The 17,945-nt window shown below is 39.7% G+C and overlaps 1 protein-coding gene across 2 annotated transcripts in view; it reads left to right on the top strand.

Annotated features, from left to right (window-relative positions):
* The window catches only part of INTS2 (integrator complex subunit 2), a 62,273-nt gene that overhangs the window by 26,066 nt on the left and 18,262 nt on the right, over positions 1-17,945 (top strand). For both annotated transcript variants that reach the window (XM_011979160.1, XM_011979162.1), the window contains exons 10-16: positions 3,865-3,936; positions 4,021-4,135; positions 6,192-6,260; positions 7,664-7,798; positions 9,699-9,875; positions 11,583-11,691; positions 16,138-16,242. In XM_011979160.1, the coding sequence (XP_011834550.1) occupies positions 3,865-3,936; positions 4,021-4,135; positions 6,192-6,260; positions 7,664-7,798; positions 9,699-9,875; positions 11,583-11,691; positions 16,138-16,242 (782 nt within the window). The remainder of the gene's footprint in view (positions 1-3,864; positions 3,937-4,020; positions 4,136-6,191; positions 6,261-7,663; positions 7,799-9,698; positions 9,876-11,582; positions 11,692-16,137; positions 16,243-17,945) is intronic.

The following is a 17,945-nucleotide window of genomic DNA, read 5'->3' as shown; positions in this document are numbered from 1 at the left end:
TCTATTGGTTCATGATAGCATAATTTCTTTGATATTAGTCATACTGATTTTGAAGATATTTTATTATTTGTATTGCTTCTTTTCTCTAGGTTGCTTTTTTCCCTGCCTTTTTTTGGTCTCTATTTTTTAAGTTAGATGCTTTTCTCAGATACTTAATGTTTATTATTATTTTAACTTTTGTTTTATTTATTTATTTATTTATTTAGAGATGGGTCTCTCTCTGTTGCCCAGGGCAAATGCAGTGGTACAATCATAACTGATTGCAGCTTTGAACTTCTGGGCTCAACGGGTCCTCCTACCTCAGACTCCCAAGTGGCTAGTGTGGGCCACCACACTTGGCTTATTTTTAAAAGTTTTTTGTAGGGATGGGGTCTCACTTTTGTTGCCCAGGCTGATCTTGAACTCCTGGCCTAAGGTGATCCTCCTGCCTTTGCCTTCCAAAATGCTGCAGCTACAGGCGTGAGCCACCGCACCCAGCCAATATTTATTGATTGTTCACATATATATGTATACACACATATTTTATTCATATATATATATATATTTTGTTCACACACACACACACATATATATATAAAATATATATTGTGAGATGGAGTTTCGCTCTTATTGCCCAGGCTGCCAGACTGGAGTGCAATGGCGTGATCTCAGCTCACCGCAACCTCTGCCTCCCGGGTTCAAGTGATTCTCCTGCGTCAGCCTCCCGAGTAGCTGGGATTATAGGCATATGCTACCACGCCCAGCTAAGATTATAGGCATATGCTACCACACCCAGCTAAGTTATTTTCAGTAGAGATGGGGTTTCTCCATGTTGGTCAGGCTGGTCTCAAACTCCTGACCTCAGGTAATCTGCCTGCCTTGGCCTCCCAAAATGCTGGGATTACAGGTGTGAGCCACTGCGCCTGGCTGATTGTTCATGTTTAAGACTAGGAAATGAAAAAGCATATTAGAACCTCTAATATGGGAGGTTCTAAAAGACCCGTAAGTGGATCTTTGGGAAACTCTTGGTCTGATCAGAGTTCTAAAGATTATTGTCTGGCCTGGAGAGGGAAGGCTTATACAGAAACCCATAAATAGAGTTAAAGAGTAAGGGTTAAGGGTTGGTAGGTATCAGCCTGCAGTATAATCATTTACTTAATTCTGCTACTTTCAGAATGGTGCTCCAGATATACCTGGTTTCCCTTATTTCAGATGCATGATTTTACCACCTCCAGACAATAGATCTCCAGTTTTCTGTCTACTGAGGGAAGGGTATTCTTCTAGTTGTGCAGAATGCAGGAGGTGATTTGGAGTCCTACTACTTATATAGAATGTCAGCCTCTTAATTTTTGTCTGTCTTCACTCTCGGTCCCAGAACTGCCTGGAGTAGCTTGAGCCCTTTGGGAATTCTGTGGTGTAAAATGGATGGGTTTTCTCTTCTACCAGTTTAACATTTTGCTTCCTCAGGTCTGCTAAGTCAGTTACCACTTATCTATATGTACTGTAGCTTCCAGCATTTTGTGGTGTTGTCCCTCCTCAATATCTTATGTGTTTATGCCTTTTAAGAAAACCTTAATGTAGTTTTAATGGAGTTTCAGGATGGTGTAATATTAGGTACATGAATTCTTTCTTTTCGTTTTACTTGAAGTACTTTCTAAACATTATCTCAAATCCTCATTACTCTTATAGAGTATTTTTTTTTTTTTTAGATAGGATCTTGCTTTGTTGTGCCGGCTGGAGTCCAGTGGCACAATCAGGGCTCGCCGCAACCTCGGCCTCTTGGGCTCAAGAGATTCTCCCATCTCAGCCTCCCGTGTAGCTGGGACTACAAACATGCGCCACCATGCCTGTCTAATTTTTAAATTCTTTTGTAGAGATGGGATCTCACTTTGTTGCTCAGGCTGGTCTTGAACTCCTGGGCTCAAGCTGTCCTCCTGCCTTGGCCTCCCAAATTGCTGGGATTACAGGCGAGAGCCACTTTGCCCAGCCTCATAAGGTATTTTTGTCCATAACTTATAGATAGAAGAACTAATGTTTAGAAAGATATTTAAAAGTTCTTAAGATAGGCCAGGCACAGTGGCTTACGCCTGTAATCCCAGCACTTTGGGAGGCCATGGTGGGTGGATCGCCTAAAGGTCAGGAATTCGAGACCAGCCTGGCCAACATGGTGAAACCCCGTATCTACTAAAAATATAAAAAATTAGCCGGGTGTGGTGGGCGCCTGTAATCCTAGCTACTTGGGATGCTGAGGCAGAAGAATCTTTTGAATGCAGGAGGTGGAGGTTGTAAGGATCCAAAATCGTGTCATTGCACTCCAGCCTGGGCAACAAGACCGAAACTTCTTCTGAAAAAAAAAAAAAAAAAAAAAAGAAGTTCTTAACATTTTAGAGCTACAGTGAAAAAGAAAAAGAGATTATTTGTGTTTCTTCTTCAAGATCACACTACCAGTAATTAGCAGAGACAGGATTCTCACTCAAGTGTGGCAGGTTGTAAAGGCTGTCATCTTTCTACTACATAACACTTTATTGTTCGTTATATGGTTTAGGTATAGTTGAGAATGACCTTTTTTATTTTCTTAGCTTTTGGTAATAGAAGCAGCATACTTTTCATTTGCTTTTTGTTGCATCTATTTTTACTGCACTGAAGTAGAAAGAGATTGGTGAAAAATTTTTCAGAAGTCAACGTCAGCTTGTACTTATCAATTAAATTTAGACTGGGTGCGGCGGCTCAGGCCTGTTTTCCCAGCACTTTGGGAGGCCAAGGTGGGTGGATCACCTGAAGTCAGGAGTTCGAGACCAACCTGGCCAACAGGGTGAAACCCCATTTCTACTAAAAATACAAAAATTAGCCAGATGTGGTGGCAGACGCCTGTAACCCCAGCTACTCGGGAGACTGAGGCAGGAGAATTGCTTGAACCCGGGAGGCGGAGGTTGCAGTGAGCTGAGATTGTACCACTGCACTCCAGCCTGAGCAACAAGAGTGAAACTCCATCTCAAAATTTAGGAATTCCCTTTAAAAAGTCATTGTTAGGCTAGGCATGGTGGCTTGCCTCTATAATCCCAGCACTTTGGGAGGCTTAGGCAGGAGTATCACTCGAGCTCAAGAGTTCAAGACCAGACTGGGCAACATAGCGAGACCTCTCCTCTACTAAAAATAAAAAATATTAGCTGAACGCATTGGCGCATGCCTGTAGTCCCAGCTACTTGGGAGGCTGCGGTGGGAGGATCAGTTGAGCTTGGGCGGTTGAGGCTATAGTGAGCTATGATTGCGCCACTGCACTCCAGCCTGGGCGACAGAGCAAGACATTGTCTCAAAAAAAAGTCATTGTATTTTTATAGCCATTTTTCATATCTGGTAAGCCCGTGACTGCCTTTTTTTCCATGATTAGTGATCATTTGTTTCTCTGTAACTTTGAGATCTACTCGTAAGGTTTCTATAAATTAAATTTCATTTTTCCAGAAGATGGACTGCTTATTACTGTTTGGCACTCAGTTTGTGATATTTTGATGCTTAAGTGTTAACACTAGATTTTTTTCTATATGAAATAATTATCAGCTGTTGTATAGTTGGTTTAACAGGTTAATCCCAAGGGGCCTTTGTTTTCTAAGGAATGTGAGGAAGCTTACTTTTTTCAACCTGTGAAGGCAGCAACTAAGACTTTGAGAGGGGGTCCATGAAAAAAGCAAAGGTCCTCATTCTTGAGCTCTAGAATTACTTCATACCTGAATGAAAATTAGTGGCCCAATTCAGCAAGCCATTAATTTGACTTGATACTTGAAAATAGGGCAGGAAAAATAATTTCTACCAAAAATGACTTCAGAATGCTTTTTATTCATATACTAGAATATCTAATTTAAACCAGTGACATTCTGGTATATTTTATAGTACACCTGAACAGGAGCAGCTGATGGTAGTGTGGCTAAGTTGGATGATAAAAGAAGAAGCATATTTTGAGAGGTAAGATAATTTGATTTAGTTAGTTGAGAAAGCTTTTCTTCTTCTCTCTTTGGAAAATTCATATTTCCTGTTTTGTTTTGACAGTACTTCAGGCGTCTCTGCTTCTTTTGGGGAGATGTTATTATTGGTGGCTATGTACTTTCACAGCAACCAGCTTAGTGCTATCATTGACTTGGTCTGTTCCACTTTGGGGATGAAGGTAATTTTCTTTTAACTTCTTTCTAAAAACAGAAAAGTGTTTCTAAGATGGACATTTTGTTGCAGTGTAAATAGATTGTTTTAAGTAATTTTAATTGTTTAATAGAAGTTTTATCAGGAGTGCTTAGAAAAAAATGCATTTTGAAACCTTTATTTACTAAAATAATAGATACTCATGCAAAAACCTTGGAAAGCACAGAAAAGGGAAAGATATCTTATAATTCCATGATTCAGAGATACCTAGTATACTACTATTAATATTCTGATGTCTGTTCTTTCTTTAAAGTGACATATATATTTGGTGATTTAAAAAAACTAATATATGATGAACATTTACTCATGTCAATAAATATTATAATACGGTATAATTTTTAATGGCTGCACTGTGTTATAGTCCATTGTTTGATCTTCTTACTGGGTCCTTTATTATTTCCCATGTAGATTTTCTAGTTTCAGTGTAACACTTAGAGGAATATCCTTGTTTATATAAATACACACATAGGCACTCACATATATCTCTTCATACACCTGTTGGATCATTTTCTTTTCTTTTCTTTTTTTTTTTTGAGATGAAGTCTCGCTCTGTCACCCAGGCTGGAGTGCAGTGGCTGGATCTCAGCTCACTGCAAGCTCTGCCTCCCGGGTTTACGCCATTCTCCTGCCTCAGCCTCCCGAGTAGCTGGGACTACAGGCGCCCGCCACCTCGCCCGGCTAGTTTTTTGTATTTTTTAGTAGAGACGGGGTTTCACCGTGGATGGTCTCGATCTCCTGACCTCATGATCCGCCTGTCTCGGCCTCCCAAAGTGCTGGGATTACAGGCTTGAGCCACTGCGCCTGGCTGGATCATATTCTTAGGATAAATTTCTAGAAGGTAATTGCTAAGGAAAAGGTATGGTTATGTTAAGGTGTTTCAAGAGTACTGCCGTATTATCTTTTAGAAAGATTGTATCAGCTTAATTAACTGTTACCAGTAGTAAAAACTCCTATTTTCCTAAACTTTCACATGACTGAGCTTTACTATTTTTTTTTAATCTTTGCAAATTTGGTTTATGAACAGTGGTATCATCTAGTTTGAATTTCTTTGATTACTAGTGATACTTTAGTATTTAAAATCTATGTCTTTTGGCTGGTTTATTTCTTTTGCAAAAAGCTTCTCAGTATCCTAATTTTCCTGTAGGGACTTTGATTTATTTTTTTCTTTCACTGCTTCAAAAGGAAAGATACATCATTATGCCTCATACATCTTCATATATTTCAAGACATATATTTTGCCCAATATTGAAATTGGGATTCATTTTATAGTTGACATGTAATATGAAAGTGGTAGTGTTCCAACTCCTACTTTTTTTCTTGAAAAGCTGCTATAATATTAAATCAGTGACATATCTTATAGTATCTTTAAAAGTGGAGAGTTCAGTATGTTATAATTGACTTTTTCCAATCTTTTTTGCCATCTAACTTTGCCATGTGGAAATTATTATCATTATTTTTATGTAGTATATTAAATGTTATTTTTGTGGTTTCTATTTTGCTCTTATGCTTAGAAATGTTTTCCTTTCTTGGGTTTATATAAATGGTCACTTACATGTTCTTCTAGTTTTTTTGGTGGTGTCGTGTTTTGCATTTAAACATTTAATCTACTTGGAGTTTCTTTTGGTGTATGGTGTGATATGTACAAAAAGTGTATGTGTGTCTATCTGTATATATACATATATATATGTGTGTACATATGTGTATATGCAGACACACACACACACACACACGTTTCTCTTGTCCTCACAGAAGGGCAGCTATCCCAGCTCCATGTAGTAAATAATCTGTTTCCCCCAACCGACTGAAAATGCCAATAACAGTATTTATTAAGTGCTTTTTATATTGGTCCCGTTTCTGAGTATTAACACTTTAATGTTGGGTTTGAGAAGGCACTACTAAAACAGAGCAGAGTACTTGAACATTTGAACATTTATGTGTATCACAGCCATTTTAGATAAGTTCCCTAGAATAAATTGTGTTTCATATATTTTTATATACTGTTGGAATTCTTTTGGTAATTTTAGATTGTAATTAAGCCAAGCTCCTTGAGCAGGATGAAGACGATCTTCACACAGGAAATTTTTACTGAGCAGGTATTTCTTTTTATTCTTAGGTGCTTACTTAACTTTCTTTTACAATATTCTTTGGGAGAAAACTTGTGTGTCTTACCTTAAGAAAGTAATATGGTCGTTTTTCTTTTTAATCACTCATGATGATTTATTTCATCATTGAAACTTTGTTTAAAAATAATTCATTTAAAATACACTTTTAAAACTAGTCATAACATAGCAAAGCATCTTTTGAATGTATATATTTTTGGAGACTGAGTAGATACTTAGGAGAATACTCTTAGATGCTGATGATCGGGCATCTCAAGAGGTAATTGTTTTAATGTGTCTGGAGAAAGATAAAATGAAGACCTATTTAAACCTTTAGGCTGTAAAATTCATTTCTAACTGGATTACAGGCTAGCGTCTAAATTTCTTATACTTAACATGTTCTTCTTTAGCCATAGCACTTTTGTCCATGGATAAGCCTAAGGATTTTTTTCATTTCTTTTTTTATCTTACTCCGTCACCCAGGCTAGTATACAGTGGTACAATCATAGCTCACTGCAACCTCTGCCTCCTGGGTTGGAGCAATTCTCCTGCCTCAGCCTCCCAAGTAGCTAGGATTACAGGTGTCCACCACCACGCCCAGCTAATTTTTGTATTTTTAGTAGAAATGGGGTTTCACCATGTTGGCCAGGCTGGTCTTGAACTCCTGACCTCAGGTGATCTACCCACCTCAGCCTCCCAGAGTGCTGGGGTTACAAGCGTGAGCCACTGTGCCCAGCCAGTTGTCCAGGCTGGTCTTAATATCTTTATTTCTATATTTTACTATCCCTCCCTCCCTCAACACGCATACGCACATATATTCCTAAATTACAAATAGTCACACAGCATGTGGGAGAATCATAAGTTATTTGTTGTCTTTAAATTTGAACCAGTTGGAAGACAACTTTGAGGAGGGTCTTTAAAAGACAATTAGAGCCTATGCATGACATATTGATAATAAATATTTCTGGGTATATTTATGTGGTGCTTTATAGTTCATATGATGTCCAAAAAGAATATTTTCCCCCTCATAACAATGCTTTGAGGCAGTATGGTAGTGTCCTGTTTTGTAGATGTGAAAAAGATTCAGAAGATAAAGTGACTTTTTCAAAGTCATTGAGCCCAGATTATATGCTTCAAATTTTTATTTATTTATTTATTTTATGTTATCACACCACTGTGTATGTATCTGTGTTTAAAAACAAAAAATTAGGGAATTATATAAATCCCTAAATGTACGTTTCCTCAGCATTCAAAGACAATTAAAACGTAATAATTTATTGTCATCATTCATTTCTAGGGACCACACTTATATTAGGTGTTGACAGTCTACTTATCTCTCTTTCAAAATAATTTTATATTTAGTTCTTTATATTACTAATACTATTTTTCCCTTTTAGGTTGTCACAGCTCATGCAGTTCGGGTCCCTGTCACCAGCAACCTGAGTGCCAACATTACTGGATTTTTGCCTATTCATTGTATTTACCAGCTTCTCAGGAGCCGTTCCTTTACCAAGCACAAAGTGTCAATAAAAGTATGCCCCTACAAATAAAACAAATAAAATAAAAGCATGCCCCTACATTTATATATATATATTTTTTCTTTTGAGATGGAGTCTTGCTCAGTCACCCAGGCTGGAGTGCAGTGGTACAGTCTTGGCTCACTGCAACCTCTGCCTCCTGGGTTAAAGCGATTCTCTTGCCTCAGCCTCCCAGGTAGCTGGGACTACAGGTGTGCGCCACCACGCCTGGCTAATTTTTGTATTTTTAGTAGAGATAGGGTTTCACTGCATTGGCTGACTGGTGTCGAACTCCTGACCTCAAGTGATATACCGGTCTCAACCTCCCAAAGTGCTGGGATTACAGGTGTGAGCCACTGTGCCTGGCCTACATTTACATTTCAAAGAACAACCTAAATTAATGCTTTCTCCCCAGTTAGTTATATTTCAGTTTGTAGGCCTTTATTGTGGGTTTTGTGTAGGAAATGTGTGGTATTAAGTTACTGGTCATTTATATAAGTATAGTAATTAAGTATAGTAATTATAATTATATAATTATAATACAGTAATTTCAGATTTTTAAAACAATGTAAGATTATTTTAAAAATGCATAATACTCCATTTAAGTTCTCAATAGTGGCACGTGGCTATTTCATTAAAACTTTGAAACTTCCATTTTCTAATTTATTTATTATTTTTTTTAAAGAGAAGTCTCACTCTGTCGCCCAGGCTGTCATAGCTCACTGTAACTTCAAATTCCTGGGCTCAAGCACTCCTCCTGCCACAGCCTCCTAAGTGGCTGGGACTATGGGTATGAGCCACCACTCCTGGCTTTTTTTTTAATTTTTAGTAGAGACAGGGTTTCACCATGTTGACCAGGCTGGTCTCAGACTCCTGACATCAGGTGATCCACCCACCTTGGCCTCCCACAGTGCTGGGATTACAGGCATGAGCCACTGTGCCTGGTCTCACACCCAGCTTTAAAAAGCTTTTTTTGTAGAGACAGGGTCTCGCTATGTTGCCCAGGCTGGTCTGGTCTTGAACTCCTGGTCTTAGGCAATTCTCCTACTTTGGCCTCCCGAAATGGGATTACAGGTGTGAGCCACTGCAATGGGCCTGGTTTTGTTTTACAAATTGGGGAAGTTGCCATGACTAGTATTTGTCGACTTGCCAGAAGGACACCTCACACCTAACTTATGATTTCGATATGTTTGATTTGTGTTAGTTGGCTATATCTAACAGTTAAAAGGCCCTCTAAAGAGAAGGTTGAGACCCAGGAGGTAAAGTAATCTGAAACTTTTTCAGAGGCTCTTTTATTTACAAAGAACAGTGAATAATATATGCATGATATATCACTTTTAATTGTCCCTTGTTTTTTGTGATTTAGTGAAATTATTTTCCAGCTAGATTGTATCTTCTGCTGCTTTATATTTTTGGCAAGTAAAATAGCTAAGAATTAAGAGTTCAAATGCACACCCAACATTTTACATGTCCTCCATCCAACGATAGTTAAGTGATAGTCTCCTGTAAGTGCTTGTCAGAGACACTTTCTTAGTCTATCTGAGAGTTTGCTGTGAAGGACCTATCTCTCTCTCTCTCCAAATTCATATCTAATGTGAGCTCTCCCATGACGACACACATAGTGCTCTAAATACAGATATGGTAGGGACTTAAAATATTTTTCCCACTACTTAAAAACTAATAGATTAAACCCAAAAGCTTCCAGTGGACGGTGCACCTAAGATGATACAGATATAAAGGTGGTTCATATTTTAAAATCAAAGATAGTTATGATACTAGATAATATATTTGGAACTGCCCAAAGTTAATAGTGAATTTTACAGATTCATAATTCATATAAAACTGTATGTACTTTTATAATTTTGCTTGATTTTTCTTTTTGCCACAATTCAGTGTCTATAACATTCTTTCTTAGGATTGGATTTACAGACAGCTGTGTGAGACCTCTACTCCACTTCATCCTCAATTACTTCCTTTGATTGATGTGTACATAAATTCTATACTTACTCCTGCATCGAAATCTAATCCAGAAGCCACAAATCAGCCAGTCACAGAACAGGAGATACTCAATATTTTCCAAGGAGTCACTGGGGTAAAATCGTTGTTCTTTATATCTATTAACTTATTTTTCTTTTAGTTCTTCTTACTTATCCCATATTTTTATTTTCCTATCAGAGGACTTTTAGGTAGTTCTGAATTTAAAGTTAGATTAAATTTCCTTAGACCACCTGTAAAAATTAAAAGAATGGTATTAGTTCCAACTAGTTTGCTAAACAGGCACTTGTGTGAGAATTTTTTTTTTTTGGAGATGGAGTTTCACTCTTCTTGCCCAGGCTGGAGTGCAATGGCACGATCTCGGCTCACTGCAACCTCCGCCTCCCTGCAACCTCTGCCTCCCGGGTTCAAGTGATTCTCCTGTCTCACCCTCCTGAGTAGCTGGGATTACAGGCGCCTGCTACAACGCCCGGCTAATGTTTTGTATTTTTAGTAGAGACAGGGTTTCACCATGTTGTCCAGGGTGGTCTTGAACTCCTGACCTCAGGTGATCTACCTGCCTCAGCCTCCCAAAGTGCTGGGATTACAGGTGTGAGCCACTGTGCCTGGCTTTTTTTTTTTTTTTTTTGACTGGAGTCTCACTGTGACACCCAGGCTGGAGTGCAATGGGCAATCTCAGCTCACTACAACCTCCACTTCCTGGATTCAAATGATTCTCCTGCTTCAGCCTCCTGAGTAGCTGGGACTGCAGGCATGTGCCACCACAACTGGCTAATTTTTGTATTTTTAGTAAAGATGGGATTTCATCATATTGTCCAGGCTGGTCTTGAACTCCTGACCTCAAGTGATCCTTCCGCCTTGGCCTCCCAAAGTGCTGGGATTACAGGTGTGAGCCACTGCGCCCGGCTAATAATTTTTTTTTTTGTTTTTGAAGTTTCACTTTAAAATCTAAAGGGTGCCCTGGAGATTGTGTGTTTGATCAAATACTGTGTGGGATTTCAAGATATTCAATGTAGGTTTGTTTAGCATCCTGGGAATCTTAAGATATACCTACATTCATTTAGCGAGAACTTTGTTTTGTTTTGTTTTGTTTTTGAGACAGAGTCTCACTCTGTTGCCCAGACTGGAGTGCAGTGCCATGATCTCAGCTCACTGTAAACTGCCTCCTTGGTTCAAGTGATTCTCATGCCTTAGCCTCTCGAGTAGCTGGGATTATAGGCACCTGCCACCACGCCTGGCTAATTTTTGTTTTTAGTGGAGACAGGGTTTTACTATGTTGGCCAGGCTGATCTCCAACTCCTCATCTCAGGTGATCCGCCTGCTTTGGCCTCCCAAAGTGCTGGGATTACAGGCATGAGCCACCACTCCTGGCTCATGTAGGGAAAATTTGATTAAAGTATTTTTTCCTTAGTTTGTTAGAAGGGAAAAACAGTTGCATTTTTCACAAATATTAAGTATACAATGTCTTATTTAGGAGTTACTTTCTTCATGGTAATTTCATATAATACTTGGGACTCCTGTCTTTCAGAAGCAGCCTGATGGGTTTGCTATTGAGTAGTAGCTGAAGTTTTTTCTTTGTCTTATCTTAAAGACCACTTAAGTATGTTGCCTTTTATCTCTCATGCCATCTCAGATTTCATGTTGTTTTTTTGAGTTTAATATACACACAGCAACATTTCTCCTCTTTTACATGAGTTAGGAGCAGCAATGCTGAATAACCTATTTTGATTCTTTTACTATCAAGAAAAAAAAAATCACTCATGAAATTCAGAGTATTTCAGAGTATTCGTAATATTTCCTCCAGGGTGACAACATCCGCCTTAATCAGCGTTTCAGTATCACAGCACAGCTTTTGGTGCTCTACTATATACTGTCTTATGAGGAGGCTCTTCTAGCAAACACAAAGACTTTAGGTAAGTTATACATAGAGGAATGGTTCTAGTGGTAGTTTATTTTATTAGCTTACATTTTGTTACTTTCCAGACTGTTTTTTGATAAAAGAAGGGCAATATTCTAACAGACTCTAGTATCATTTTATAATCTTTGCAATGTGGGCATTGTATACTTGATACATAAATCATGCATGTTGGGGTACATAACCATAATTTATGGCCCAGCCCTCCTTATAGGAGGCTAAATGAATAGATAACAGAATTGCCTGTATTTTAACAGTTGTATAGGTCTTGTTCATTAAATATAAATTTAAAAGATACACACGATGGAGCTGTAACTGAATTTTTTTCTCTTGATTTGAGTCTTTGCCTGGTCTTCCTTCCGTTAGTATGAATAGTAACAACCTAATCAAAAACAATAGAAAAGGCCAGGTGAGGTGGCTTACGCCTGTAATCCTAGCACTTTGGGAGGCCGAGGTGGGCAGATCACCTGAGGTCAGGAGTTCGAGACCAGTCTGGTCAACATGGTGGAACCCCATCTCTACTGAAAATACAAAAATTAGCCAGGCGTGGTGGCTCATGCCTGTAATCCCAGCTACTCAGGAAGTTGAGGCAGGAGAATTGCTTGAACCCAGATGCGGAAGTTGCAGTGAACCGAGATTGTGCCATTGCACTCCAGCCTGGTGGACAGAGTGAGACTCTGTCTCCAAAAAAAAAAAAAAAATAGAAGGGTTTCGTTTTGCTGTTAACATTGGGCTGGGCATAATAGCTCATTCCCTGTAATCTCAGTGTTTTGGTACTTTGGGAGGCTGAGATGGGATGGTCACTTGTGCTCAGAGTTTGACACTAGCCTGGGAAACAGCAAGATGCCCATCTCTACACACACGCGCACATGCACACAGAGAATGTCACTGAAATGGGCTTTGAAACTTAAGTTACTTCACATGATATCAGAAGGTCAGATTTAGCATGCATGATATCAGTGTAAAGTGGTATTTTTTCCTGTATTTGAAAAGGTTTACCTGTGTTTAGACTTTCTACATGTGTATAGTTCATTTCATTTCATCTGTTTGTTTTTCGAGACAGGGTCTCACTCTGTCACCCAGGCTGGAGTGCAGTGGCATGAACATGGCTCAGTGTAGCCTTGATCTCTGGGGCTCAAGGGATTCCTGCCTCAGCCTCCCATGTAGCTAGGACCACAGGTGGACACTACCACGCCCGGCTGATTTTTTTAATATTTTGTAGAGATGGGATTTGCCATGTTGCCAGGCTGGTCTCAAACTCCTGGGCTCAAGCAGTCCTCCTCACTTGGCCTCCCAAAGTGCTGGGATTACAGGTGTGAGTGATCCTCCTGACCTTTGTGTGTAGTTTTTAATTTGTTTTTCTTTTTTTTTTTTGAGACAAAAGTCTCACTCTGTCACCCAGGCTGGAATGCAGTGGTGTGATCTTGGCTCACTGCAACCTGCACCTCTCGGGTTCAAACAATTCTTCTGCTTCAGCCTCCCGAGTAGCTGGGATTACAGGTGCATGCCACCATGCCTGGCTAATTTTTGTATTTGTAGTGGAAATGGGGTTTCATTGTGCTGGCCAGGCTGGTCTCGAACTCCAGACCTCAAGTGATCCATACACCTCAGCCTCTCCAAGTGCTGGGATTACAGGTGTGAGCCACCATGCCTGGCCTGGATTTTCTTTTTTATGTTTGACATTTTCTGTGCCTTTGACTGATACAGTTCTTGTTTGGAATTTCTGTATATTCTCACATATTTAATCTTTTCTGTGAACTTTATAATAATTTTATTACATTTCACAAATGAAAATTATATTGGAATTTTGATAAGAATTATGTTAAACTTACAGATTAATTTGGAGAGAATTTACTTCTTTGCAGTATTAAGTCTTCCTATCTAAGAACCTGAAATAATTTCTGCTTTTTAATTGTACACATACAGTTTAGTCTTTTTTTTTTTTTTTTGGGACAGAGGCTTGCTGTGTTGCCCAGGTTGGAGTGCAGTGGTGCGATGTCAGCCCACTGCAACCTCTGCCTCCCGGGTTCCAGTGATCCTCCTGCCTCGGACTCCCAAGTAGCTGGGATTACAGGCACCTGCTACCATGCCCCACTGAATTTTGTATTTTTAGTAGAGATAGAGTTTTACCATGTTGGTGAGGCTGGCCTCAAACTCCTGACCTCAAGTCATCCACCACCTTGGCCTCCCAAAGTGCTGGATTACAGGTGTGAGCCACTTTGCCTGGCCTTAGTTTAGTCTTATAGTTAACTCATGTAAACCCTCATAACAGTTCTATGAGATAGGTGGTGGCTATGTTTATTTTACAAGGGAGAACACTGAGGCACAAGGAAGTTAGGTAACTTCCCTAAGTTAGTATTAAGTATTGTAGTAAGTATTGGAATCAGGATTTGACTACTTCTGGATCCTGTAACTATTGTTTTAACTGCCTTCTGATTTTTTCTTAATTCATAAAAGATTGGTATGGAAAACTATGCTAATTTGTTAACTTAAAGGGGAGATTGTATCTAAATAAGAGTATATGATAATATATGTGTTCTATATAGAGAGTGATTCTCAACCTTTATTCTAACACTTGCACTTATATACTTCTTGTCCTTAATAAAAGAAAAATGGTTGAGCTTTACTGTTTGTGGTTTATAAGAGAATAAACATATTGTATATCATTTGTCAAACTACAAACACCCTGATTGAGATTCTCATATATTCCTGTGGTGTAAAGGGAAGTACCTTGGAATGAGTTTTGGGTGCCAGGCATATACAATATGGTAGAGATGAGACAGAGAAAGATAGTGTTGACTGGCAAGGACCTTTACTCTCTGTGATCTGAGGATTCACTGAAGGTGGCCAAATCTGTATTTAAATAAGAAGATGATGGCTGTAGGGTGAAGGATGGATTAAATTGGAGGCAGGGAAAGTGGACCATAGAAGATATATAAACAAAGGGTGAGTAGGCACTGAATTAGGATAGCAGCAAAAGTACAGAAATTAAAATGGACTTAGAAGAAAAAAAAGGGTGGACCTGGCTGGTTGAAGGTAGGAGTTGTGAGAGAAGGAAGTCAAATTCATATTGCCTAACTTAATTTAAAAAGAGGCCAGGTATGCACTTTGGGATGCCGAGGCTGGTGGATCACCTGAAGTCAGGAGTTCGAGACCAGCCTGGCCAACATAGCGAAACCCCTTCTTTACTAAAAATACAAACAGCTGGGCATGGTGGTGGGCACCTGTAGTCCCAGCTATTTGGGAGGCTGAGGCACAAGAATTGCTTAAACCCAGGAGGCAGAGGTTGCAGTGAGCCAAGACTGAACCACTGCACACCAGCCTGGGTGACAGTGACTCCTCTCAGGGGAAAAATAAAAAAGAGTCAATCACCACTATTGTATATAATTTGATAAAATCCACTGTGGCTGACGCCTGTAATCCCAGCACTTTGGGAGGCCCAGGCAGGTAGATCATGAAGTCAGGAGATCAAGACCATCCTGGCTTACACAGTGAAACCCCATCTCTACTAAAAATACAAAAAATTAGATGGGCATGGTGGTGGGCGTCTGTAATCCCAGCTACTCGAGCGGCTGAGGCAGGAGAATCGCTTGAATCTGGGAGGCGGAGGTTGCAGTGAGCCAAGATCGCGCCACTGCACTCCAGCCTGGTGACAGAGCGAGACTCTGTCTCAAAAAAAAAAAAAAAAAAAAAAAATTGGCCGGGCCCAGTGCTGTAATCCCAACACTTTGGGAGGCTGAGGCAGGCTGGATCCCCTGAGGTCAGGAGTTCAAGACCAGCCTGGCCAACATTGCAAAATGCCGTCTCTACTAAAAATACAAAAATCAGCCAGGCATGGTGGTAGGTGCCTGTAATCCCAGCCAATCTACTTGAGAAGCTGAGGCAGGAGAATTGCTTGAACCCGGGAGGCGGAGGTTGTAGTGAGCTGAGATCGTGCCACTGCACTCTAGCCTGGGCAAAAAGAGTGAGACTCTGGCTCAAAAAATAAAATAAAATAAAATAAAATAAAATAAAATAAGATAAAATAAAATAAAGTAATAAAATTACAGTTTCTTTTTATAAGATGCATTGGAATCATGAAGCTCTAGGCCATCTGTTCATGATCACATTTGATCTCCCAATTAGGTTTGGGAAAATCTTGACTCACTTGTTGGTTCTTTTAGTGTAGGGCACTTTTGCACATTGCTTCTCTCACCTGTTATGAATTTTCTTCTGTCTAGTTTTAAATTTCAGGGCATTTTCCAGATCTTGCTCCAGGTATGTTCTTGTTCTTCCTGTGTAGCCACTTGTTTTCGTAATGATTCTTCATCTTTTATATGCTATATTCGCAGGTTAATTGCATTAAAAGTAATTTGACTTTGTTTTTGTTTCCATTTGGGTTGAAGGTTAAGATTTCTGTTGTTTCTGGACATTATATTTATTTTACACTTTTTATCTTTAATAGCTGCCATGCAAAGAAAGCCCAAATCATACTCTTCTTCTTTAATGGACCAGATTCCTATCAAGTTCCTTATTCGACAGGCTCAAGGGCTGCAGCAGGAGTTGGGAGGTATGTTTTAATTTGCTGTTTACTGCTAAAGTTTATTGTTAAAAAAACCTTACTGTTTGTAATGTTATGAAGTGTAATAGGTGCTTAACGTTAAAAATTCAAACAGTTCAAGAGTGAAATTCCTCTTTGCCTCCCTCACTAAATCTATTATTTCAGTTATTGCAAACCACTCTGTGCCTTAAAACACCACCCTAGCTATTTGCAGTTGGTATGTATTTTCAGGCTTTTTTCTCCTATAGGTTGAACTGTATGAAATTGCAGATATTTGGCCTGGCGTGGTGGCTCACGCCTGTAATCCCAGCACTTTGGGAGGCTGAGGCAGGAGGATCACGAGGTCAGGAGATTGAGACCATCCTAGCTAACGTGGTGAAACCTCGTCTCTACTAAAAAAAATACAAAAAATTAGCCAGGCGTGGTGGCGGTGCCTGTAGTCCCAGCTACTCAGGAGGCTGAGGCAGGAGAATGGCGTGAACCTGGGAGGTGGAGCTTGCAGTGAGCCGAGATGCGCCACTGCACTCCAGCCTGGGCGAAAGAGCGAGACTCCATCTCAAAAAAAAAAAAAAGAAATCACAGATATTCAACTAATTTAGAGCTACAGAAACAGCAGGTTCTTGTGGTTGAACCTAACAGACACACAGAAGTAAAAAAAAATTTTTTTTTAACTCTGAATAGTATTGTACACTGCCTCTTTTGTTTGTTTGTTTATTTTTGTTTTTGAGACAGTGGCTCACTCTGTCATCCAGGCTGGAGTGCAATGGCACGATCTTGGCTCACTGTAACCTCCACCTCCTGGGTTCAAGTGATTCTCGTGTCTTAGCCACTCAAATAGCTGAGATTACCAGTATGCGCCACCATGCCCATCTAATTTATGTATTTTTAGTAGAGACAGGGTTTCTCTATGTTGCCCAGGCTGGTCTTGAACTCCTGGTCTGAAGTGATCTGTCCACCTCAGCCTCCCAAAGTGCTGGGATTACAGGAGTGAGTCACCATGTGCAGCCTCCCCTGCCTCTTCCAAGGCTTGTTTTTTTTTCTTGGAGTCTTGAACATCTTCACATATCAGTACAGGTAAATCTTCCTTACTGTTTCTGATTATTTTATGATCCATAGTATGGACATATTATAATATTTTACTATAAGTCCTGTTAAGTAGAAATATTGTAGTGTTTTTTGAAATTAGATATTTTTCTTTTTTTTTTTTTTTATCTTTAGGGAAAGAGTCTCACTACGTTACCCAGGCTGGAGTGCAGTGGTGTGATCATAGCTAACTGTAGCCTCAAACTCCTGGGCTGAAGCATCCTCCTACCTCAGCCTCTCTAGTAGCGGGGACTACAGGCCTATGCCACCATACCCTGCTAATTTTCTAGAGATTTTTCTTAATTAAATACCTCTTTAATGTTTGAGTGTGGGTGTTTTTCTTTCTGTTAAGTTGGAATTTTCTTTTTTTTTTTTTTGAGAAGGAGTTTCGCTCTTGTCTCACAGGATGGAGTGCAGTGGTGCAATCTCAGCTCACTTCAACTTTCGTATCTCAGATTCAAGTGATTCTCCTGCCTCAGCTTCCCAAGTAGCTGGGATTACAGGCGCCCGCCACTATGCCTAACTAATTTTTGTATTTTTAGTGGAGACTTCATTTTGCCATGTTGGCCAGGCTGGTCTTGAACTCCTGACCTCAGGTGATCCACCCATGTCAGCCTCCCAAAGTGCTA

This window comes from Mandrillus leucophaeus, unplaced genomic scaffold (genome assembly GCF_000951045.1).
Source record: "Mandrillus leucophaeus isolate KB7577 unplaced genomic scaffold, Mleu.le_1.0 Scaffold20, whole genome shotgun sequence".
Taxonomy (NCBI): Eukaryota; Metazoa; Chordata; class Mammalia; order Primates; family Cercopithecidae; genus Mandrillus; species Mandrillus leucophaeus.
The sequence above is the reverse complement of the archived record's forward strand: the minus strand, read 5'-3'. Positions and strand labels throughout refer to the sequence as shown.